The following is a 26,595-nucleotide window of genomic DNA, read 5'->3' as shown; positions in this document are numbered from 1 at the left end:
TTAATAAAAAAATTTCATCAGACTAACTCTGGTTGTTAGGTGCCATCTAACATGGAACCTCTCATGGGTTAATGAAACATTGTTATAGGTTAAAAGACTGACACATGCTTCATAACTATATACTTAATATATTTTAAAATATACTTTGCAATTATCATTTACAATGAAAATATACCTATTCTTACATTTTAATACATAGTAAGATTGCACTTGATACCGAAAATTGATATAATAGTTAGTATTAAAACTATAGCAAAATACAACAAAATTTATGGAACAATATACTTAATGCACTTGCACGAGGTATGAGATTGAGTCACACTACATTGAACAATACAAAGTTGAATATGAAAGAACTTGTTTACTAGCCTAATCTGGTTGATAAAGAAATCTTTGACAGAGTAATCCATATTTTAAAAAAGGAAGACAATGCTTTTTAAACAAAATTCACATAAAGCAATGGAAATTATTTTCCAACAAATAGGACTTCCTAAGCAAGCAAGAAAGTCGAGCTTGAATTAATTTGTGAACTAAAGTAGATTCTACAGAAACATTTGCTTTCGCTGATGAAGAACAGGTAGCATTTTCAAACTATGTTTGTGAATTTTAAAAGTACTTTGCGCTTTCCAAAAAACACTTTCAACTATTATATTTTGTTTTCTTTATTTATGGTTGTTAAATGTGGTACAATAATATGGTTAGTTTAAATCTTTGATAGATATCGATTTTACTTTTACAGTAACTCAACCCTTTGGGTACTAATGTCCGGATATCTGGACATGTGGAGAAGGGCCGAGAAATACTAACCACCATAAATATGTTACCAGTCTATTTTGGATGTCAGGAAAAAAAAGTTTAATTTATACATGACACACTCTCATACCATTATAACAGCAGAGATGACATTTCTTAAAAAAAATCCAAAACACCTAAAAATTACACTAGACATTATACAGGCTAAATATTTGGTTGAATTTGTTAACGTACACTAATTTGTTACTTAATTACAAAGCATATTTTATCACTGTAATACATCATTTTGAAAAAGAATCACACTAATAGTATAAATTGTAAACCACACCAAATCGTAGTAAAAAATGTCACAATTTTATATGACAAATGCGATTGGGTAAGTGCAATCTTACTCTAATATTTTATCTTTGGTATTTTGTTTTTAAAAACAAATCAAATAGTTAAAGTAATAATGTAAGATTTTTCTTCCAAATAATGCATAATGAACTGTTCGGAACAAAACTAAACCATTAAAAGCGTGGGTTGGCAACAAAACATTCTACTTAAAATGCAGTTTATGTTACGATATTGAGGCATGAACTTTGCTGAGGTGCTAACTCAGAACAGGTAATTATTGATTTATTAAATGGAATTTGGCTAAATTATAATGGGGAGGATTAAAAACCATTCTTAATTGAATTTCCATTCTTATCTGCTTCCTTTATCAATAAAAGTTAAAGGAATGAAATGTAATTTTTCTTAGTAATTACATGTTTGGCATAGTTCTGATTTACAACGTTTAGTATTACGTTTACTAAAGGGAACCATAATTATAGAATATTTCTTGCATAGCTTATTCCAGACATTTCATACTAAGTTAAAACTCATTGTTATGGAAAAAAGTGACAAAGTCTTAGGTTTGGGTAATAATGAAATTAAGGTCACAGAAGACACAAATTAAGTATATTATAAATTATATAGTTACATAATAATTTAAACTAGCAAAAGGAGTTCAGGTACAAGATGATTTGTAATTAAAATAATTATTCTTTGAACTGAGTACTAAAGATCGAGTATAACTAAACTATGAATTGCAGACAAATTTTCACCAAAGAAAGTATACATAATATAAAACATAACACATGTATACATAAAATTAAACATTGCGCGATAAGAATCTGCCATAAAAGAAGTAGACTGAGATATTTTTTATAAACTTACAGATAAAACAGCATTATTTTAACATTTGTCCAAAATATTATTCCATTCCAAATACACTTTATGATTACTAAACAAATATTCAGTTACTAGATAATTAATTAAAAATAAATTAACAGTCTTATAAAAACGATAAAATTTAAGCTTTTATGTACAAATGTTTAACAGTAAAACATTTTCATTCATAGGATATGTGAATATAGACTGACCTAATGTGTTACGATATATTTATGGCAAAAATTTGGTTTTTAGATAATCGTGCATAAAACAAGCATCTTATCAGGTTCAAAGAGAGAGAGAGAATGGCTTGTGGTTGTAATGTCTCCCATATACTTCAATAAACAAAGAAAAGGTACACAAATTTTACAAATAAAAAGCTTATACAAAAGTATAACAGTTTAAAAATTGTTGTTCGTTTTATAAAACGATTTAAACCTATTCCAATAGCAAACCTACCGTCACTTTCACAATTACGGTAACTAAAAACTAGTAGTGAGCAAAGTAACAAGACTTAGACTTAAGTATTAAAAACCTCTTGACAATATTGTCATAATTTATCACAGTTTATAACAAATACTAGCAGCCGCACGGTGCCTCAGATACTTCATCCGCTTGCTTGGGAGATCTGGTGATGGAGATAACATTTGCCCTGTGGAGGTTCTCATTCAATTCGAGAGATGCCATCATCGGAACAGGCATCATCGGCCTCTGTCTGATCAGTTTGTGGGCCAGGGTCAGAAATATCGCCTCAATCGTTCCTCCCTCGCTTTCGGACATGGCGGATGTTTCAAACAACTGAAAGCAAATTAAATCAATTTTATAAATTGATATAGCTTTGCATATCAGCACTAATCATAACAAGAACTCTGGAAAGTGAATAATGGCAGATGAAGTGCTATCATTATGGAACGGATACACACAATAACACATTTCCAGCTGTCAGTCAGAATGTTATGGTGACAGGCTCGACCAAACAACAGCCAATACGACGATGGTTTCACTTTGCATATCAAGCATACTTAACCCATTAGTGCCCAGTGCCCACTTTTGTGGGCGCTGCATTTTAAAATACGTCACAATACACTAAAAATTTATCGAGGGAAATTTGGTGCTGGAATATGTCTGGTTGGCCACTCTGCACTCACTAAAGCATGCCTGGTGTACTGTAGTTGGCAGTTGTTTACAAATGACAGCTCTGTTTTGTTGTGTATTCTAACCTCAATGGATCAAAACAACTGGTAAGTAATACTATAATATTTCAAATACAATCTTATAAAATCATAATGTTATGTTTGCTTTTACATAGACTTAAACTAATATGTTTTTATAGTTTAGCCCTTAAATTCAAATAATTGTAAGAATAATTTGTAGTTAAAGTGAACTGCCCACTTTTGTTGGCAGTGGGCACAAGAGAGTAGGGGTATTATTTCATCAATCTGCCAACATATGTTGGCACTGGGCATATATGCTGGTGGTGTTTTATTATTATTTAATGGTATATAACATGAATCAAACTGGTAAAATTATGATTCACTGGGTAGTAAAAATAGAGGCCTATGTAACTGTAAAAATGTGATTCATTTATTTTTTTTAATACGTAAAACTAAGATTGATCAGTGGGTTTTGAGTTCGTTGAATTCAAGACTATTGTTTTGCATGATATAAATTTATGGTTGATATGTAATATTTTTTGCTCCTTTACAGGTTAAACGTTGAAGAAGTCACTGCCTTATTCGATGAAGTCGACTTTCTGGAGGCTGATGTTTTTATTCAACCGCCTGAAAACCCTCTATTGAGTGATTAGGATAGCGGTGACGATGGCGACACCGACTTCACTCACTTCACAGGAAATCAACTGCGTGGAGCCGCAGAGTTAAAGGCAAAACAGTTCACAAATGATGGTATTGTACAAGTAGATGTATGTACAGAACAAGACATAGTTGATAACAATCTAAGCGGCGAGTCTTCATTACCTATAACTGTAATTCCGAAAGCAACTGTGTCTACATTTAAATCGGTACAATCAGACTCTTTACAAAGACAATACATACCTACAGAACCAAGCACTTCTCAATCTTTACAAGTGAACAATATAAATCAATCACAATACCTTCCATCTCAGTCGCTCCCAAGTTTGAAAAGAAAAATTAAAACAAAACCGAGTTCCCACAAGTCAAATGCAAGAAAAAAGACAAAAACAGATAAACAAAGAACATGGAATAATGTTGACATTCCTAATAAGCCTGAGAGGGAATTTGAAAGGCCTTCGTGGCTCGAAAAAGATTTCACTCCAACAGAAATGTTTGAAAAACTTTTAACTAATGAGATTATCGAATATGTTGTTGAGAGTACTAATATTTATGCCTTGCAAAGTGGTAATGAATCTTTTAATGTTTCAATAGAAGAAATGCGCATATTCATGGCAATATTGTTTCTGAGTGGATATTGTATTGTACCACGGAAGAGGATGTACTGGGAATTATCTCCGGACACTCATCATGACACTGTGTCAAAAGCTATGAGCAGAAGAAACAAGTTTGAAGAGATTCTTCGATATTTTCATGTCTGTGATAATGCAAATTTAGATGTCTCAGATAAATTTGCCAAAATACGTCCTTTGTGGAATATGTTGAATGAACGATGGCTTCAAGCTTACCCTGGCGATGCAAATATAAGCATCGACGAATCAATGGTTCCATACTTTGGACGACATGGTGCTAAACAGCATATACACGGGAAACCTATACGGTTTGGGTACAAAGTTTGGTGTGTATGTACCCGCCTGGGGTATTTGATTCAGGCTGAACCATACCAAGGTAAGAAAACAGGTAACACCATCCCTGAAATTGGAGTGGGTGGTTCAGTTGTAATAGATATCCTTAGTGAGCTGCCTCAAAACAAGACATACAGTATTTATATGGATAACTTTTTTACCTCTTTAAAACTAGTAGATTATTTGTCAGAAAAGGGGCACGATGCTACAGGCACAATAAAGGCTAACCGAGTTGAAAATGCCCCACTCAAGGAAGCAACTGTTTTGAAAAAGGAATCACGAGGTTCATACGATCAACTTACTGAACAAAAAACAGGTATCACCTTGGTAAGGTATAATGACAACAATGTTGTAACTGTTGCTTCAACAAGATGTGGCGTACAGCCCATGGGTAAGGCCAAGAGATGGTGTCGTGTGGCAAAGCGTCAAGTTGATGTTCAACAGCCTGCCTGTATCATAAATTACAACACTTACATGGGTGGGGTTGATCAACTTGACCAGAATATATCAACCTATAGAATTGGCATTAGAAATCGGAAATGGTATTGGGCACTTCTAGCGTACCTTTTAAATGCTACAATGAATAATGCTTGGCAATTATACAGGCTCACCCCAAAAGGAAGAGAAGATCCCAAAGACCTACTGTCCTTTATAAGACATATTGTGCAGACATACTTCCAGAAATATACCCCACAACGTCAGAGAGCTTCCCGTGTGTCTGTCACTGGAAAAGAACGGGTTGAAGAAAGTGTGCGGCTTTCCAACAGTCTTCATGTCCTGGAAACTAACCCGACACAAATACGATGTGGCCTCTGTAGAAAGAACACATGGAAAAAGTGTAAACAGTGTCTTGTTGGATGTCATATAAAATGCTTTGAAAACTTTCACTCCTGAACTTGACAACATGTATGTAAATAGTCCTGCCATTTGTAACATTTTTTAATTTTTCTTAATCCTTAATGGTTTTTATATATTTTGTAATAAAATAAACAGAATATATGATACAATTGTAGTGGTTATTTACCTAACCTAAACCACTAACTCTGTATTTTTTAACAATTGCTTAATAACTTTGACCCTACCCATGTATGCCCAGTGCCCACATTTGTTGGCACCTCATAATATAGCATTTAAGTATATACTGAGCCTAATACACATATATTTGGTGTTTATATAGGACTAATTTGTTACAATATTAAAGAAAAATCTAAATCTGAGAAAAAAACGTTCCTGGGCACTAATGGGTTAAGTGAGCCAAGGAGGTTGTTGGTTGGAGGTTGTAAACTTTTGGCTCCACATACTGAGGCGAACGTTCAAACAAAGTTAGTCTATGCTGCGGTTTTATAACACGTTTATGTCTTGTGTTTTGGCTGTGGACTGTTTGATTATCCATGAATGGTGTTAAGTTTTGACTTTACTGAACATGCTATCTCCAAGATATTGTAATAATAATGATTTTAAATTTCAATGTACATTATATTATCACAGTAAATTATTTTCATCCTTCCACTAAACAATTTGGGGAGTGTGCTAACAATACAACAATATAAATAAATTATTCAATTATATTCGTGAATTCGTAACTTGCAATTACATAGATTAATTGAGGAGATCTATAGTAAAAGGGCCTATCTGGGCATACGCCTTTTTTCCGGAGATGGTCTATTTCGATTTATCATGTATCTGTTGGCAACCATGCAAAATTGTATCATTGTTGTGTAGACCTGATGTAAAATGAGGTTAGTTTTGTTGAACATGAGTGTTAATCCTAATATTGAAAACATCTCAGTAAAATGTAAGGAAGGAAAAAGAGGCAATCTGTTGAAGACCGTGAAAGTAATAAAAAATATAGGTATTGTGGAGAAAAATTTCAAATCACAATCTGAAGAGCCTCTGCCTAGTAAGACATTTTGTGTTGTATTAAACTGCTGTAAGCAAGGCTGTGGGACTAAAGTGAAAGGAAGTGACCAAGAAGATTTATTTGAAAATATTAAAAATTTATTTCATCAGTTTTTTAACTGCGCTTCGAAAGAAAATCAAGATGCCCTTCTCTCTGGATTGATGAAATCACAAAGCGCAAGTTCTCACTTGATAGGTACTACTAAAAAAAGAGATATTGTATGGAAATACTGTGTTAGAGTCAATGGGACTGAAACAAGTGTTTGCAGGCAGTTTCTTTGTAAGTTATTTCAAATTTCTGAAAAACAACAGAATTATAAAAAAAAGTATTATCTGGTGATACTTTTATTGAGAAGCGTGGGACTCGTAGTAAGTGACCTCACAAAATTGATGATGAAATCTGGGATCTTGCAAAAACACATCTGTCGATGTTCCCTAGACGTGAGTCTCATTACTCCCGGAACAAAACAAAGAAACTTTATTTTTAAAACTCTAACCTAAATACAAAAGTTTTGTACAACAATTTCACTGATTTCTACAAAGAAAAAACTGGTAAAGCTCTTAAACTTCATTATAAAACTTATCATCACTTCTTTCTGCACAAAATGAACTATAGTTTTCGAGTCCCTCGAACAGATGTTTGTAACTACTGTTCGGAATGTGTAGTGAAACTTAAGAGTAATCCTAACGATAAATGCAAAGTACCGTATGAGTTACATTGCAGAATATTTAAAGCCTTTAAGACAATGAAAGATAATTTGTTAAAAAAAATGTGTAGATATTGACCAAAAGACTTTATTTTTGGAGTTTGATTATGCTCAAAATTTACCTTTACCAAAAACAAATGAAACGGCACAGTTTTACAGACGTCTTCTTTGGGTATATTTATTTAATGTGCACTGTCATAATGATAGCAGCAGTGCTTTGTATTATTATTTAGAGACCGAGGCAAGGAAAAATCCAGAAAGTGTATGCTCATTCCTGTATGATTTTATTAAGGAAAAGGTTGAAAGTATCAGATGTTATGAGATCTATCTTTTGTCAGATAGCACAAGTGGACAAAAAAAAAGGAATAAAATGATGGTAACATTCTGCAGCTGGTTAGCAACTTCGCTTGGGATTCCAGTAACCCACATTTTTCCAGTTAGTTGTTGGCCACAGTTTTAGAGAGAATGATAGGAACTTCGGAGTCTATGGGGCCAAGGTTAAAACTGAGGAGAACATCAAAAATCTTCAAAAGTGCATAGAAATCTTACAAGCTGCAAGGAACAACCCCAGCCCATTTATCTTGAAAAATGAAATTCATTTATTCCTTTGTTAAAAAATTGGGCTACAGGATTTCAGAATGTATTTCAGAAGCCAATAACATCCAAGAGAACGGCTTTTAAAATTATGTTATATTGTCGTCTTTGATACCCACCTTTGGGAGGAGTTCCGGTGTCAACTTCATATTTTGGGGATTATTGCCCTTTTCAGTACTTTAAGAAACGTGAGGTTTCTATTGATTACGAAACTCTTCTACCAGTTGATAACGTTAAAATTAATGCTGCTAAGGAAAAGGACATACAAAATTTATTTAGATTTCTTAATGAGACTGACGTTAAATGGTTTGAGAACGTTTTCCTAGAGTCTCGTAATGGAACTGTTTCTCTCACAGAAGAAGAAGAGACAGCTGCTATTGTGGACAATCAAGCTGATGAGGAAGTAAACTAAAGCTAAGAAATTGACTTCCTAATGTAAGAATTTTAATTGTAATAAATATAATAGTTATTATAAAATTGTGTTTAAATGAATTGTTGACCATAAACATTTCCTTAATACATGCAGGTAAATAGACCTAAGTTACAAAACAGGCATAAAAAACAAGATAAAAACATTCTACAAGTAATTTGGACCAAAAATTATAGCCTAGCCTTTTATTATGCAGTCCCCATTGGGTTAAAGATCATTAATGATAATGTTAATCACTGTTTTGTTATACTTGGAGCTGTAAATCTGGAATAAGAGCTATTTTTGTAAAAAGGGCGTATGAATGGTTTTTTTTTTTTTAGTAATAATTTATATTTTAAATGCTAACTTAACAAAATATCTCTTTTTGGAATATAACAGTTGAGATTCTGAACTTTATTTTGTTTGAAGATTTTGAAGCCATAACTCTTGTGTAATAATGTACAATCAAGTCAATTATTGTTTGCCCTTTTCCCAAAAGTATGGTTTCTGGTTAGCAGCCTTTTTACCACAGACCTCCTCAATTGTCATCTAATCATAATAATAGTGTATCAATGACTGTCCAATTAGATTTGAATGCTGATCCAATAATAATTAATTATATTGCATTAAAGTTTGAAATATATCACACAATCTATAAACCCGCCATATGATGATCACGTAATGGGCAACTAACTACCATATTGAACTTAAGTTTTCTACCGATAACAGAAATGTGACTACAAGACATCTGCATAGTACATTAATGGTAATGTTATATTGGACCGATGTTACTTACAATTTTTTAAAGTGTTATATTACTAATAGCAATACATTAAGGTGTATTTGGTAATTAATCATCAACTAAGATTTTTTTTATCACACATAAAAAATTATTACTCGCCGAATACAAGGTTGAGAAGAATTAATTTTATGATAGATTCAATTATTTATTAAAATACATTTTTTTTAAATACAAAATTATTTGACTACCAAATCTTTAGTTCAGAGGGATTAAAAACATTTAACCTGTTGGGGAGTACTGACGGCTATAACCGTCATCCTACCTAGTGTATACTAGAGTAAGGAAAATTATCCTTAATGAACTCCAGGGAGTAAAGAAAAAATTTTTGTTGTTTTCATTCAAAATGTATTGAAACCTTACAAAATATCATAATAATGCACTTTTTGGATCTACAACTTGATAAATTTATACATTTTGTTTTTTTTAAGAATTTTACAAACGTACGATAGTGTTCAAAACACGGGTACACACAAAGTGCTACTTCACATTTTGTGCACTCATAAGCAGTTTCTTTCCTTTTACGCTCACCCCGTGTTGTATTTGAACACACAAAGCAGCGTTTTAGCATCCTTCGGCCATTTTCCTTTACTGGTAGTGGGCGGGGAAATGGCGACCTGACAAGCGTAGCGGCTGCTGGGCTCCGCCCAATGGACGTGTCACAGCTGCAGCCTCTTCTCTTGGTGCAACATGTGCTTCCAGTATCTGTCTGATAACGTTAATTCGAAAGTCCATGATGTGAACCTTAGCATTTGGGTTTTTTGATTCCATGTATAGGCTATAACTGGACGTGGCGCAGGAAAATGACAGAACATTTGGCGGCAAATCTGTGATTATGTATTCCGTCACTAGGAGCCAGCACCGTACAGCAATAATTACTTTGAACATTTCACAGTCGAAATAGTATGTAAGAACGCCACTAGAGTGCATAAACAGTTGCAATATTGATTGTTTTAGCAACCCCGTCATGGACGGTCATAACCGTCAATACTCTTTTGGGATCAAACGGCTATAACCGTCTGTACTCTTTTGGAACAACTTTCAGCTACTCCTCAACAGGTGTAGCTGAAAGTTGTTTAAAAATGACAACATATTACAAAAAATTAAGAAGCTTTATAAGTATTTTTAACTTTTTATTTATTAATGAATAATTTAAAATTATAATTCTCAGATAACAGATGAAATTTGAATTTTAGTGTGGTTCTGGATATCACTTCTGCCCTTCAGTAACAATGTAACGCATTGTGGTAGGCAGTCAGCTATGAGCCCAATACAAACTACTCTGCAAGAGTATGGGTAGGCAGGCCCTGGGTATGGCCAGAGTCAGCAAGGGAATCATTTCTACAGAACAAATTATCGATGATAATGGGGAGCGTAATATATTTGGACCATGTAGGTACAATTGATTGATTATTTTTTCTTTCCCCTTAGACAAAAGTAGGAAAAGCAATTTTTTCCTACCTATGTGTCGGTTCAACTGTTACTATGGGCTTATGCAATGTCCGATGTATTTCACAAATGCAGTATTAAAACATTAGACAGTTTCAACAAGTTGTGAATTATTGTAAAAATAGTGTAAGTGAAGAGTAATTTATTTATTCTACACCCGAAATAAAATACTGTATTCTGATAGGATTTTGTATAAACTTACTATAATTTTCCTACAGTATATATATTCTTTGTTAAAAGTTCATTCTCGATAATGCATAATTCGGAAGCATTTGGACCTGCTGGAAAATAGAAAGAATTAAGATCAGACTGACTGGTTTGGAACCCTGATTCGGTCAACTCCTTAGGGAATTGTAAGGAGATGTAGAGAAAATAAAAATATTGTGTAAAAACACCCAAGTACTAAGCCATTCTAAGCATTCATAGACCTTCTTTGGAGATAACATTGATCTGAATCTTGCCAAATTGAAATTTCTGGTGAAATGTTGATAGCACATGGACTTCTACGAAAACATCTGAGGAGATTAGTACTGAATGACTGTAAGGTCTGTACATTGTGTAATTAAAAAAGAAGGGTTAACTGATTACCTCTCACTTAACTGTCCAGCAACACTTCGGCAAAAGTAAACTGGAAACGGATTTCCTCTTCCCATGGATGGAATTTAGTACAGTTCAATGAAACTGGCAAGGGAGCATACTTTTACAAGCCATAAACTCTTCAGAAAGAAGAATCTACTATAAAATTTAATTTTTCTAGACTTATTTAATTATTGTTATGAAAAATGTTCTGTGTATAATTTTATTACACTGTCAAGTTCAAGCAGAGAGCAGGTGAAAAAAAGAGTTTTCTCTGACAACTGCATGTCATGCAAAGGATAAATTGATGTGAAGTTAAAAGATTCTGGAAGGGATAAAACCTCTCCTTATCGATAAATACAACCAGGATATGGTTGTGTAGATGAAGTAATAAGTGTGTCTTTCACACCACTTAAATCCGGCAGACAACTAGGTAGGTACTGGAAGGAAATATTTCTCAACCTGTTTGAACTGGTTCTCTTCAACTAATATGATCTTGATTCCCTCAACATCGACAAGCCCATTGACAGGAGACTTGCTACCTGTGAGGAACCTGGACTGTCTTCCTGGAGTCCAAATGAGGAAGGTGTGTGGTTTGTAATCAAGGGAGGTCCAGTTTCTGGAGTCCAGGTTGTAACCCTGGAGTACATTCCAAGTGCAACCACTTGCAAAATCACTTATGGAAAAACTTTTCTACACCAATGAGGGGTGTAAAAAAGGAGGTGGCAGGAAGGCAGTAGCAGTTCCTCTGAATAAGCACAATCGGTATTGTGTAGAAGAGTGTAAATAGTCCTTTTTGTATTTCTAAATATTCAACAACTGTATATAACTAACTATGTGTTCATATTTTATGTTCAATTATATATATATATATATATATATATGTATTTTCTTGAGTAGGTGCAACGTTTTACTAACATATTAGAAAATTCTTTATATTTCATGGACCATCAAGATTATAAAATGCAAAGTAAGGAAATATAAAATATTTTTGTTATAATCCTTATTTAATTGTGTGTAAACAATATATATGGCACGGTTTTATTAGAAAATAAGGCAACTGCATACTTTTCAATAAACGTTTAGAAATTTTAGAAAATGACCAACGCCAAAAGAGTGATATAGTCAACGCTTGGATGCTTAAAACATTGAATCCTAGGCCTATAATAATGGATTTACCCCATTTTATTTTTCAACCACCTAATATTCTATAAATGTGTTTTTGATATAAAATTAAGATTCTTTCAAACTAAATCTCAGATGATCTTTTATTTTTATTTCAAATGGGATCATCCTCCTCCGAATCATCCTCAGAATCTGACAGGATATCACGTATCATACGCACTGTTTGTTTGTGCACTCAATGATCACTCATTTACACAATGAACAAGAAAATATACAATAAAAACTCGTATCACTACGAAAACTACTCATTTACACAATGAACAAGAAAATATACAATAAAAACTCGTATCACTACGAAAAACTATCAGAAATAAACTAAACCAACATTTACCAATCACTTTATTCAATAATAGTGGAACTTTGTTTACAAACACTCCAGGCAACAACAAGGCTCACATCACCGCATCAGTCAGTTACATACCTAAGCTAAGCCATACTAGACCTATTATATGGACCGAGTACAGGTCGGGCTCCGTATTTAATGTGTTTAAAAAATCTCCGTCAAGTTCAACAAAAACAGTCTAAAAGGTGTTTTTTTTTTTTTAAGTAACAAATTAACTCACACTACAAAAATAACCCTGTAAGTAGTACAGGAGTTTTTACCGGCATGTTGTGAGCGTCGGCAATGCGCTGAGCCAGATTGGTGTTGACGGCGACAGACTCCCTACAGTCGCACTTGTTGCCTACCAGGATCCTTGGCACCTGATTGGTCAAGTTGTGCTTCTCACACTCCTCCAGCCACAATGGCAGACTCTGCAACAGGTCAGAAATAGTTGAACTGGTAGCTAATCACTATAAATTAAACTTTTTCCCTCCTTACTACAAACGCTAGAGATAATAATGTGAAAAAATACTTTCTATTGTCATGATTGCAACATGTAGCAAGAGAAGAATTTTTACACTTAAACACAAGATTCTTGTGATGTACAGAAACGATAGCACTGACACACCCAGGATAAAGATGCTTTATTAATTGAACTCTGGATTGGATATCATATACTTAAGGTAGCTACTTACATCCTTGCACAATTTCTGCATATGAATTAAAGGATTAAATCCCTAAATCTTCATTATTTCATAATAATTAATTCTATTTACAAAAATTTCAGATAATGGTTTATTAAACTGAGCTGAAAATTTTTTAACATTGAATTATGTAAATAATATTTCTTTATATTGATTGATCTGTATAAATCAATAATTATTGAAGGATCCGACAGTGACAAAAATAATTTAATTAATTTTTGTTGATCTTAAACAAAATGGTGTCATTGTCTGTAAGAAACCTCTTGATTGAAAGGTCTGTAAGACCTTGCAACTTGGTATATAGGTTATCCTTGGTCAAGGAAGGACTCAAGTAAGGCTGTATGATCAATATCATGCTACATGTTCAGGCAGAGCCACTGTCCAAGTGGAGAGGTAGGTCCATGTAGGATGGTTAGTCATCATATAGAGACTCAACAGAAGGTTGCAAATAATTATTAGACAGCGGATTATTTATTTACACTTCAGTTTTTCACATGATTCCCAGATTTCATTAAATTCAGGTTCACTGTAAGGAAAAGAGTTGATAATTTTTTATTTTCCACTACTACCACAATCTTCTACTAACTTCCTTAAATCACTTGACCTAACCTACATTTGACACTGTAGGTCTAAATACATATGGGCTAAATAAAGTTCAGGAGCTAGTTACAGTCCATGACTTGACAAAAATAACATTTATCACTTAAAATGTTGATAAACGATATGTCTTTTTACTCAAAACAATTCACGAACACTTGAGCACTGTTAAAAATGAACTACAACATTAAATAACAGTGATTTCTACATTGCACTAATAAAATTACAATATACCTAAACTTGCTAGCAACCAAACTACGCCATGATGGTGCATGAATAAAAAAAAACAAATTTAGTTAATGTTGGCTTATTTGAAATGTTTCCATTGATTCTTCAATGGTGTTCCTGTTTGATGATACAAAGGATGATAAAGTGAGTTGATAGAAACAATGTCCCATCTTCATCCAACCCACAAATATTGTTGATTAAAATATAGCTAGCAGCTAAAGAGCAGTCCATGTCACAGTTTGTTCCACTCAGGAGAGGGTACAGTACAATACAAAATTCCTTTATCTATAAAGTTGCAAATATCACATTGAATAGGTTTACAACACATAGTAATAAATCTTTATGTTACTACACACGATCTTAATTACCATAACAGTTCTAGTCCAATCATTGTTAAATATTAAAATAGTACAGTGTATATTATCATAGTATAAAATATACTTTTAGTCGGCTGAACAGGCGCGTTAGAATGGCATCTATTCATCGCCCTTACTGTTGATGCGGTAATATGCTTTGCAACAGTGTTATAGAGTTGTATTGAGTACTGTACTTAAGCTATTCTTTCCATCATATTCTAATATACCCAGCCCATATCCTGTTATATCTTATTTATGCCTACAGCATCCTAACCGGAAAAAATATATGGATTTTATGACAAAATAACACACTGACTGACTGTCGCACAATTTGCAACCTACACTATCTGAGGGCCAACCGCCCATCCCGAGAGCTGACTGGCCTACCTGGAAACTATTCACTATACCCAAGAGTCTACCACCCTACCCAAGGTAACAATTTACAGATAGTTAAAATAAGGGTACTGGTTGGGCTACTACTTTTAATAACTGCTATGATGAAATAAACAGTTGTCTCGGACCAAAAAAGTATAATTTTGGAGGAAAGTTGAAGTCCAAGACACAAAGTTGTCTTATGTACAAAGGTTATATAATGAACCTGAAATGCCAAACATTCACAACAAACAGTAAAGCACCCAAAACAAAAACGTTTTGGTCTATTTTTTATACAAAGGTTGAGAAACTTTGTTACCAATATCAGAAATGATGAGCAGTGAAAAAATGTCCATATTTTACAAAAAAGAGTACTCTCCGAACTAGAACATGGAAATTGTCTATCAAGAAAAAAATACTGATTTTCAACAAAACTCTTGCATCCTTCCAAGCATTTAAGATATTCATGCATGAACACAGTATTTTATGCCAAAACTTGAAATGTTAATACCAACAAAAAGGTGATACACATCAGACGTGATTCACATAAAGTACAAAACTTTATATAACATGTGAACATTTCAATAATAAACCAAATAAATTTTTGTTCTAAACAGAAATTATTTTCATTAAAATTAATTTGCACATGACTATAGTATTAATATAATAGGTTGTTTCAAAACATAATTTTCAAGAAATCCGATCCTCATTTATTCCGTACATGGTCAACATTAGGAAACTAGTAGACTACCTGAAAAGTAGATAGTTTGGTGACATCATAAACGATGACCACAGCATGAGCATTCCTGTAGTAATGGTGGACCATGGATTTGCGAAAGCGCTCTTGACCGGCAGTGTCCCATAGCTGCAACTGTGATAAAACATTTAACTAAATATACAAACAATTGAAAGTTAATAATTGTATACCACACATTGTGAGTTAACAATGCCATTTTGTATTTGGGTCTAAAGTAATAAATAGCCTACTTAGAGTGAGCAACTATGACTAAAACACTTTTGGAAACTATCAAACAAAGAGTGTTAAGGTTAGATAAAAGTTAAAAAAGATACAAACTTTTAAAAGTTTGTGAAGAAATAAATTTATTATCAATCAGAAATCACAGCAAAAACAGCAATTTGAATTACTTGTGTACAAGCATGAACAAGAATATTTGGTTCTTTTCTGTTAATTCACTACCATTAGTTTTATGGTCTGGAATTCGGTTAATTCACTACCAATGATGTTTGTACTTAAATTAGATTAAATTTTGGTTTTCTTTAGCCAATTGTGTTAGTTAATAATAGTAAATACCTGGAATGAAGTGATTTAAATAGCATCTAAAAGCCGCCATATGTTTTATTTATAATTCAAAAGGATAACCAATGTACAATTGTTATTGTTGTAAATAGTACTGATCACTGCGGTCGCATGAAGATTGAAATATGTTTTCCAACATTTTCTCAAACAAATTTTCATGTGTGTATTTCCTGCGCCACATGTACTCACACAAATAACTGTTTAACATTGGACGGTAAGTACCCCCCATTGTTTTCTTATTTCGTGATTTGACTTTACCCCACAAACATTCAACTGTGTTACTATGTGCTAAAGTCTCGGGATCAACAAAATTAATAGAATGATTAACTGTCAAGTATTCATAGGTGTCTCCCAATCCATGGTACAAAACGCCATTCATCGGTAATAATTGTTGTACCCGGAGCAACATTTTCAATAATTATAGGCAGCAATGTACGAGCAGTTCTGTTCGGAAACAGGCACAAGGAAGCATTCTTTTATCTCCCGACAATTTCCTCCTAAAACCCATTGATAAGGTACAAACCTACCTGTATTGTACTTTCTCTTAGCAAAGCAACTCTCATCAATTTCAACGGTAGTATTGGGGCCCACCAATAACTGCATTATTGCTCATTAGTGTGTATTCACATACCTCGTTCATATACATATTCCAATCAACAGTTGTATTATGGTTCATGTCAAGTTCGTCGTCACAAAGATTTCACTGAGGTGTACTCCTTGCTCCAACAGTAGATGAACAAAATAATTGTTCTTGTACTTCCAAACGAGAGCCTGATGCCTGATAAAAAGGTATCAGCGCGCACTGGTTTGTATTCCCTACACGTAACTTTAAGAACACGACCAACGATCTTGACTGTCACTTAACTGCAATAACATTTCATGGTTATTAGCACACAGTCTCGGGTTATGCAAAATACCTCTTACTTGTAAAAACTGACTGCACAGCGCGTTGTTTGGTATCGACTTCACTAGCAATTCGCAACATGTTCATGGCTACTGCTACCGCAACAATGACTGTCTAGACTAGCCGCCTGCCGCGCCAAGCTGCTCCTATCGCCAAGAGATAAGATAATAAATCCAGGAATCCTAGACAGGTTTTTGTATCGAATAGTTTTTTTTTTCAATGGCAGTGAATTAACGGAAACCGAGAAAAAAATGAATGGTTTTGTATCGAATAGTTTATATTTCAACTATTGGATTGGTAAGTGAATTAACGGAAAAAAAAACCGAATATTTATATAAAATAAAAAGTTTAAATGTTATCAGCATTTTTGTCTACAGCAATACAAAAAAGAATATTTCTTTTCAGTTGTGGTATTTGCTTTACATTAAGACATCAGAGCTTATCACAAAAAGCAATGAAATTATTTGGATGCGACAAATTTTAAGCGGAAAAAATACTTGTAATTTTACTTTTCGCTTTAATTTTTACGCAGTAAAAACAATAAAATCTATTGATAAAAACATTGATTGTAATCTCCTCTTCCAGTAGTAAAATCAACATTGCAATTACTTCTTTGTAATAAGCGAGTGGGCCAAAGCAACACGTGCATATAATTCACCAGATCTGGCTGCTACACCTTCTTGCATTTTGCTTCACCAGGACTTCAGTTAACGTAAATATTAAAAAATTTTTTCCTTGTAAGACAAAGTATAGTACTGATTGTATAAAATAAAAATATGGTGGTAGCATACCTATAAAAAATAGTTGTACTGAAAAAATTAAACTCCCTCCAAAATAAGTATAATATTCCAAATTTATTCTGGTTTTAGAAAGTATAATCAGTGTCACCGCTGATGGCCGGAGGCATTATTAATTAGCCCATTCAACTATTAGTGCCTTTAAAAAAATTTTCTTTAATGGCTGCAGTATAATAAGCAGCTACTACCAAAACAAGATCAGGGTACCAAATTATGGATTAGTACGAGGCGTTTTCAGAAAGTAAGTACCGTTTCAACTACTGCCGCCGCAGTTCGATGTTCCACGCATGCGCACTAATTGTCCCTTGTTCACTGGCTTTCGAGTCACGCCATTTTAGTTTGTTTAACGTTGTTTTCAGTTTTCTCTGAACGTTTAAAATGTTGAAGAAAATTAGTGATCCCGTCGATTGTGAAATTAGTTCTGTAATAAGATTTTTTAAAAGCAAGGAATGTGAAACCGGCTGAACTTTATCATCAACTTCCAGATGTTTACTGGGAAGACGTGATGAGTGAAGGAATGGTGAGAAAGTGGGTTTAGAATGTCCAACGATGGTCAAACAAATGTGCATGAAGAATCGGAGCAGTCGGCCTCTCATCTCATCACCGATCATCTGGTAAAGGGTAGTTGACGAAAAAATCCAAGAGAACAGACGATTCACAGAGACAACGTTATCTGATGATTACCAACAAATTTCATGCACTCTTTAGTACGAAATTATTACAGACTGCTTAGTTTATCGCAAAGCTGTTTTCTGATGGGTTCCAAAAATGCTCACGGACGTACACAAAACCAGGAGACTCGGAAGTGCTTTGACTTTTAAAAAAGAATAACCCTTCCCACGCGGAATTAATCTTTCAATTTTGACTCATAACGCGTAATTAACTTTAAATTTTTTTTACATTTTTACCAACTCTAATTTATTTTTTAGTTAGTGGTGTTTATTAGGAATAAAAAATAATACAGTATCACAAAAAATAATCAGACCCCTACATTTTTTTAACAAATTTTCAAATTTTACAAAAAATCGTCAGGATTTCGCAATTGCATAGAACAATATAGGCCTATAACGACACAACAAATAAAGTAATAACAAAATAAATAAATAAGGCCTTTATTCTTGAGCGGATTTCAGTTTACAATCTGTTTTTACTAACAAATCGACTCACGTCAAACTAATCATAACAGTACAATTTGTATTTTTAAAACTGTACAATTACCAGCAAATATTGCGTGCTGGTAATTTACATTAGAAAATTCATACTTAAACAACAAATACATCATTAAGGTACCTATACAGTTTTAACTTCCTTTTTGAAAGTTTTAACAGACAAAGTCTTTATAACTGGTGGTAAGGCATTGTACTCCTGGGGTCCAATAAAAAGATATAAAAATATCAATAAAAAAATAAAAAGATAATATAATGCTAAATAGAACAGGAACACGAACAGTAAATAAGGAAATATGGCAAAACAGCGTTATAAACTAAAATATGCCGTGCCGGGATATATCCGTTTACCGTGTAATGGTTCGCCGCAGACTGAGGCTAAATCACGCCACAAGGGACAAAGCCACGCCCTCCCACCACTGCGACGCGCCAATGAGGTTCAAACTGTAACATCTGCTTTTCGAAACAAGTATTTAACACTCCCTTGAACTCTAGCGGATTCGACGGCAACTACAATTTATTAAATAACACAAAATAGACTTTGAAGGATATATCCGTTTGCCGTGTTTTGGTCAAAACTTGGCATAACGGATATATCCGTTTGCCGCGTGGTAAGGGTTAACTTTTTGTGACAGGTGATGAAAACTTAGATTCGCATGTCACACTCCAATCCAAATAGCACCCAATGGCATGGCGACATATTTGGCGCAATCCCCGAAGAAACAAAAATTCAAGACGACAATGACTGCACAAAAAAATCATGTGCACTGTCTTTTGTGGGATCGGAAAGGTGTTTTTGCTGATTGATTTCTCCCCAAGAGGTGAAATCACTAATACGGCAAGGTATTGCTAAACCTTAAGAAAACTAAGACGGGCAGGGCAATTCAAAACAAACTGAGAGGAATGCTCAGTAACGGAATTGTGTTACTCCATGACAATGCTCGAACCCATACAGCTGGTGACACTCAAATATTGGTTCAACAATTCTGTTGGGAGCAGTTCAATCACCCAGACTTGGCACCATATGACTACCACTTGTTCCCAGCACATGAAGCACAAGCTAGGTTGCCAACGCTTTGAAACCGACTATGAAGTGACAATGTGCCAGAAACCTTCTACGAAGAGGGTATAGACAAATTGATCACTGACAAATAGATGGTGACTACTTATTATGCTGCTGCCAAAACAATTTTGGCCTTTCAAAAAAATTTAATTAGGCTATCTGTAATTTTTAAATTAAATTTAAATCAATTTCCTTCTGAAAAAAACAACAAATTTCAACAAATTTGTGAAGTGGCTGAACTAAACATGGTATTTTTGGTATTATAAACGGAGGCCACGTGGGCCACCAACTAATTTGCTTGTTATTACGCGATATAAGTTGGTAAATAGAAACACTCATAAGCTTGAATTTAGGTAGGCCTACTATATCAAGGGATGTTTTAATTCTTCCACAAAAAGTGCGGGGTGGCGCTAAAGCCCACACTAATGGCCAAGGGCATTTCAGATTGGTACTGTTACAAACTTCAGATCACGTTGGATGACCTGCACGTCGGCCATCAGTGCAAACTTCGGTGGCCTGCACTTCTGAAGAACAAAAGGAAGACATTCCTCTAGATAGCCTAGTACCCAAGTCACATAAGCACTATAAAGATAATCTTGAGATAACCTACTTTTACTGCATAATAACAAGTAGGGCCTAGATAGGCACCGAATAGCCACCACATAAAACTAAATTACCGGAAACACTTACCCTAGGTACTGTTAGGGTTATGTAAAGAGAAAATAAACCTTGAAAAGCTTACCTTTATTTCTTCACCCCTCCTATGTTGACAACCCTCTCTCGAAAATCAACACCAATTGTAGCTTCTGGTTTCTCAAGATATTTTCCTTCACAAAATCTATAAGTTAAACAAGTTTTACCCACATTGGAATCTCCAACTACTATTATTTTGAATACTTTTTTATCTTTTCTAAAAGTTGCAACAGTATTATTTTTTGATGCTTCCATTATGCATTTACACATGGACATCCATATTTTAAAACTGAATCACGGTAATAAATAAAATTATTGTAAGTAATGAGGTAATAAAATGGTATAAGGTGTAAAGTGACTACTAAATGGCTGTTTGAAAAACACGTTTCAAAATGGTGTTTCCCCACAAGGCCTAGATTCAAAAATACTACAGCCTTATCTGTCAAAGAAGATAATGTTTATTCTCTTCCAATTTGTCTACACTGCCTATAAAACGTCATCGATAAGCCTATTTATACTTTCACCACGTACACTTACCCCACCACCACTTTAATTCTTAAGCTCCCCAGCTTATCATCAGAGATTCGATTCAACTCTTCACTCTTTGAGTAAGAGTTGGATGACTAATTTGACGTTGGCAAACATAAAAAAAAAACTTTAAACCATAGACCAACAACAACTAGGCTACGAACTCCATCCAAACTTTTAATCATGTTTTCATATTGAATTAAAAAATAATAATTTCAAACTTGATTAATAAAAATTGTGTTCTATTTTACAAATGGTTATAATGCAAGATAATAATAATGAGTGGATGACTAGAAAGGCTAAAAATGTGTATCTCAATTATAGATTGGGTGGCATATAAAAAAGAAATTAAAATACCTATAATTAAAGAGGCGGAGTTAACGTATAACGTAAACAACGCATTAGTGTCAAGTAAAATGGTTACGGTATTCAGTGGTAACCTATTACCGGGATAACGTGTTTACCAGCAATACCATGTTATTTCAGAACAGCCGAGGCTATATCGTGTGTAAGCGATGAGGCTACTATACAGTTCTTACTGCAACTATTGTTCTGGTAACGCTTTGCTGGTTATGGTTAACGAAAACCCAATACCGTAGTGGAGTGAGCTTTGAGGGACGGGTAAAATAATAGGGGAATAAAAATCAGATATACCGATATATTTATCAAAATGGAAACGACGTGTACAGACTTGTTTCAGGAAAATTGAAAAAAAAAACTCAATTTATTCATTATTCACTTGCTCCTCGTCATCAGTTACCGTTTATTACAAATAGTCTACTAGTCTAAATATTACATTGTCGTCAGTTAAAATTTATATATATTAAACAATAATTGTATAATGCAGTGAAAAATATTAAATGAAAAATTATAATGATATAATGGAGTTAGAAATTTCTCATTAGAATGGAGTTAAGAAATTGAAAACCAGCTATTTGTGGATCATACTTCCCCAGTGGACAACAGTATAAGTAAAATAGCTAAATGTGATTTAAGCGGACAAACTAACTTTAAATATACTGTCTAAACTTAAAGATACATTTACAGCAAACCAGTCTACTGTAAACTTTACCAGTTTATATTAAATATTATACTAACTTACCAATGTATACCAAGCGCACCTTTGCAATGCCCCCAAAGTGATGTACAAACAAATGAATTCCCAATATAAAAATATCTCTCTCCTCACCACCTTGTTTGTCTGTACCAAAATACGGCATCAAACAACCAGCAAACAATAAATTTTGTTTTAAATCTTTAGAAAAAATTAATAAGACACAGAAAAAGAATCTCCACACTTTGCTATTAAAACTCATTACAGCTGATTTTTCGATCCTTTTCTATAGTAGAGGATGAAGGTTTCCTGACTTTATTTACGCCTTAAAACCCTACCTGCACACTATCTGATGGAAAACACATTCCTTAAGGTTTTCATCCCAGCTGAATATGAAAAATGTGTCAATGGCATCCGTTATGAGTTATACTGAATGTTGAAAATGATCGTAACTACAGACAATTGAACATTAAAAAAATGTTCAAAGTTACAAAACTCATTTTATGACAGATGCCCCTAGAACCGAAATCTATATTACTGGCAAACATCATTACATGTCTATGAGTTTGCCAATGGCGTAGTGTACATGTAGCGGTTACAACGGTTATCGCAATATAACCGGATCAAAGCAACGTCGAGCGTGGCTGCTGCTTAGATGGCTGACCGCTGAGCGATCCTATCCTTGCAAGCAGCCCGCCTGCCTGGCCATTGTTGTGGTTCGGAAGTCACCTTTAAGCCGTTGGTCCCCAGGTTGTGTTAGAGATAGCTTCTTAGTAAGTAAAGTAAGACATCTTTCCTTTACTTTATGTTAGGACTTCTCACTTAACGTTAACTCGGAAGCACAAACAGAAATTAAAAAAATATTACTGTTGAATTTCACATACTCAATAATATTTTACTTGTAGCGACAGATAACGCTATTCGCATTATAAGCGCAATCGTAAATAAATTAAAGAGGAAACACTTAGGCTGTTTTGCATATATGCACTTAATCTTATTGTGGAAGGTTCATTTAAATAAAGTAAATCGTTTACTGGACAAAATCAAGGACACCGTAACTTTTTTCAGGCGTACTACTGCTAAGGAAAATCTTTTCTATTCCCAGAAAAAATTGGGATTAGAACTAGAGAAGCAGATCCAACAAGTATCCACCAGACGGAATTCAAATCTTTATAGTTACCCGTTTTGTTTAATTACAAGACGCTATCAAAACCACAATTGTCTTGATAAATAAAGTCCCACCAGTTTTGACAGAAACATAATGGAAGATTTGTAAGGAAACCATCACAATTTTTAAAACCATTTGAAGAAGGGACAAAAAATAAATGGCGAACACTTTCATCGAGAGTCAGGGTGATAGTACTTGTAAATGGCTTAATTGGTGTAAGAAACAGGAGTATTTTGCCACACATATACAAATCTTACTAGGTGAACTACTAGGTGTATTACATGTTCCATTTTCAAACATGGAACACAGTAAAACTGTAATATTGGTGACTTCATTACTTCCGAGATTCAAGTTGCTGCCCTTTACGAATGAAATTCTAGGCAACAGAAATTAAAAAAAAGGACTGAGCATGGTTTTTTGGAGAGCCGATCATGAATATTATCAGGACAAAATGATACAAAAAAAGTTTTGATTAAAGAACTTTTTTCAAAAATATTAAATTTGAAGACTTAAAGAAGATTTCAAAGAAACCTATAGGTAATCAAATTAATAAGAACATATATTTTACAATATTATTACTTAGGTATTATGTGCTTTATGCTAACAAAATCTCAATTTGATTTGGTTATCACAATTTAATGAGATAACAGTAGGCTACTCGAGCACTTAGGCCTACTCATTGCTTGGTTTTTTATTTTAAGCTCAAAAACATCTGCACCAATTCACGGAAGCAAACCGATTACCTTGACAAAAATAAAGATCCACTTATTCAGCGGATATAAAAATAAAAGACTGCATTCTTTGTTGGTTAAATTAGTTAACATTTTTCAATGTTGCAGCCGCATCCATTCGCTTGCGACCGCATATTTTTCTGTAGCAAGGCAATCTTGTCCAAGAACGCCGCACACTTCTAAGTAGCAAACGACCTGAAGAGTTGTTACTATTAAATAGTAATTCAATATGTGTATAACCGTTGTAAACTAAACTCGCAAAAATTTTTGTTTGCTTATCTATATTTCTATATACTAATATCTGTATTTTCTAATATAGTTTATATTATGCACATCTACAATAACGTATTTATTTTACATTCTAAACCTGTTTGATATCATGTAAGTACTTTAAAACACTATGCCTTGGTTTTGTTTGTTGTTTTAAGTTTATTTTATTTAGTAATACTCGACACATCTTGTACAATAAAATTATAAACATATTTCCTGGATCATAAATATGAACATGGTAAATAAATGTTCATGATGAATTTGTTAGGACATTTTCTGAAGTCATACAATAATAATAACTATTAATCATAAAATTTAAAATAAATAAAACAATATATACTGAATTAATTTTTTGTCTCAATTTGACATTATATTATTTTAATTCAGTGTTAAAACATTTATATCATATTTACAGCAATATACATTTAAATGTTTAAATGTTCATGACGGGGTTTTTATGACATTTTTGTTATCTTAGTTACTTAGTAAAAATCTTATTAATAAATGTAGCTCATCATTCTCAATCAACGAAATTATGGGTTATTCGCATTATACTACAGGTCACCAAAAAAGTTTGTTTTTCATATTTGTGTTTATACTTTGAGGTCGTTTTATAATTAGTGTTTATTGATAACTTTCATTTTCACGATTCGAGTTCAAGACGGCAAAATTTTGTAGTAGCAGATCAGATCGTGAGATTTTAATGTCTCAAAACAAAATCCTAGACCTAATACCTCCAATTCGGACTCCAATCGAGTAGCAAAAACCTAATACTGGTGTTGAGGCTGTACAACGAAATCGATCAAAAGACCGTATGATGTAAGTTTTACAGAGTAGAGACAAAAAATGATTAACCCATTTATGGCAGACAAAATATATTAAATGAGTAGGCATAAATCTAACTGTGACTTGTGCAGATGCTTTTTCGGCAAATAAGTTGGGTACATTTTAAAGAGTTTTAATGTTTTTATACCAGCCAATAAGATAAAAATCACTGGGGTTTGTGTATATTGAAACCTGAAATTACTGAAGAAGAAGTGATGACTGAAAGTACGAGGCTACAAAAAACTTTGGTGTGCGATGGGTGCCGAAGATGTTGTTTGGTGACCACAAAGCTCGGCGAATGGCGTCAGCAACGTCTTTTCTGAACCGTTATGAAGCTGATGGCGAAGATTTTTTGATCAAAATCGAGACAGGAGATGAGACATTGGTTCTGTACGACACCCCAGAAACGAAACAGCAGTCCCAACAATGGATGCATTCAAACTCTCCAAACAAACCCAAAAAAACTTTCAACAATAAAAAGATTATGGCCACCGTGTTTTGGGATTAAAAAAAGGTGTATTGCTTGTTGAGTTTTTAGAGCCAGGTACCACAATCAATGCGGAAGGGATACTGCGGTACGTTACAACGTTTGCGGAGTGCTATACAGAACAAAAGGAGAGGAAATGCTCACACCGGGAGGTAGTGCTCATTCATGACAACGCCCGTCCTCACAGTGCTGTTTTGACAAAGCGTCTTCTTGACGGTTTTAAATGGGATGTTTTTGACCATCCGGCATATAGTCCTGACTTAGCGCCGAGTGACTATCACCTTTTCCCGGAACTGAAGAAGATGCTAGGAGGGCAGAGCTTCCGAACAGACGACGCGCTGCAAGACGCCGTGAAAACCCATCTCAAATCACTGGCGGCAAACTTCTATAAAGAAGGTATTAAGAAGCTTGTACCCAGGTATGAAAAATGCCTCAATTTAAATGGCGATTATGTTGAAAAATAACTAATAATGTACCTAAATTTTGATAATAAATTTATTTAATTACTCTCCCTAGTTTTATTTTTATACCACATCGGAAGTTTGAAAACAGCCCTCGTAATTCCTCTATTCCGTATTCCCGTAGGTAACTCCCCTTGCAAATTGGGAAAACATATGCAGAGAATGCGGGCTGAAATATCATAGTGGTGAATTTACACAGTAAAAAAATGT

At 33.9% G+C, this 26,595-nt stretch overlaps 2 protein-coding genes across 2 annotated transcripts; one reads left to right on the top strand and one right to left on the bottom strand.

The window, feature by feature from the left end:
* Positions 1-1,673: 1,673 nt before the first annotated feature.
* LOC124358504 (putative Ras-related protein Rab-33) lies at positions 1,674-26,166 on the bottom strand. Its single transcript, XM_046810799.1, has 5 exons — positions 26,069-26,166; positions 20,911-20,947; positions 15,672-15,791; positions 12,945-13,094; positions 1,674-2,745 (listed from the first exon to the last, which is right to left on the bottom strand). Exons 1-5 carry the CDS (start codon positions 26,164-26,166, stop codon positions 2,527-2,529), a joined length of 624 nt encoding a protein of 207 aa, XP_046666755.1. The 3' UTR covers positions 1,674-2,526.
* Positions 3,761-5,891, top strand: LOC124357836 (piggyBac transposable element-derived protein 3-like). The gene has a single exon (XM_046809903.1). It carries the CDS (start codon positions 4,250-4,252, stop codon positions 5,615-5,617), a length of 1,368 nt encoding a protein of 455 aa, XP_046665859.1. The 5' UTR covers positions 3,761-4,249; the 3' UTR covers positions 5,618-5,891.
* Positions 26,167-26,595: the final 429 nt, after the last annotated feature.

The sequence above is a fragment of the Homalodisca vitripennis genome, chromosome 3 (assembly GCF_021130785.1).
Source record: "Homalodisca vitripennis isolate AUS2020 chromosome 3, UT_GWSS_2.1, whole genome shotgun sequence".
Lineage (NCBI taxonomy): Eukaryota > Metazoa > Arthropoda > Insecta > Hemiptera > Cicadellidae > Homalodisca > Homalodisca vitripennis.
Note: the sequence above shows the minus strand (reverse complement) of the source record. Positions and strands in the feature narration are given on the sequence as shown.

Bases quoted from the DNA above. Each gene is read 5' to 3' on its own strand.
- LOC124357836 (XM_046809903.1), top strand. From the start codon at position 4,250: ATGTTTGAAAAACTTTTAACTAATGAGATTATCGAATATGTTGTTGAG.
- LOC124358504 (XM_046810799.1), bottom strand. From the start codon at position 26,166: ATGGTCAAAAACATCCCATTTAAAACCGTCAAGAAGACGCTTTGTCAA. The intron at 20,948-26,068 runs GTGAGCATTTCC...TTGATTTTCGAG, and splicing joins AATGAGCACTACCTCCCGGT to AGAGGGTTGTCAACATAGGA. The intron at 15,792-20,910 runs GTAAGCTTTTCA...GTTTTATCACAG, and splicing joins GGAGGGGTGAAGAAATAAAG to TTGCAGCTATGGGACACTGC.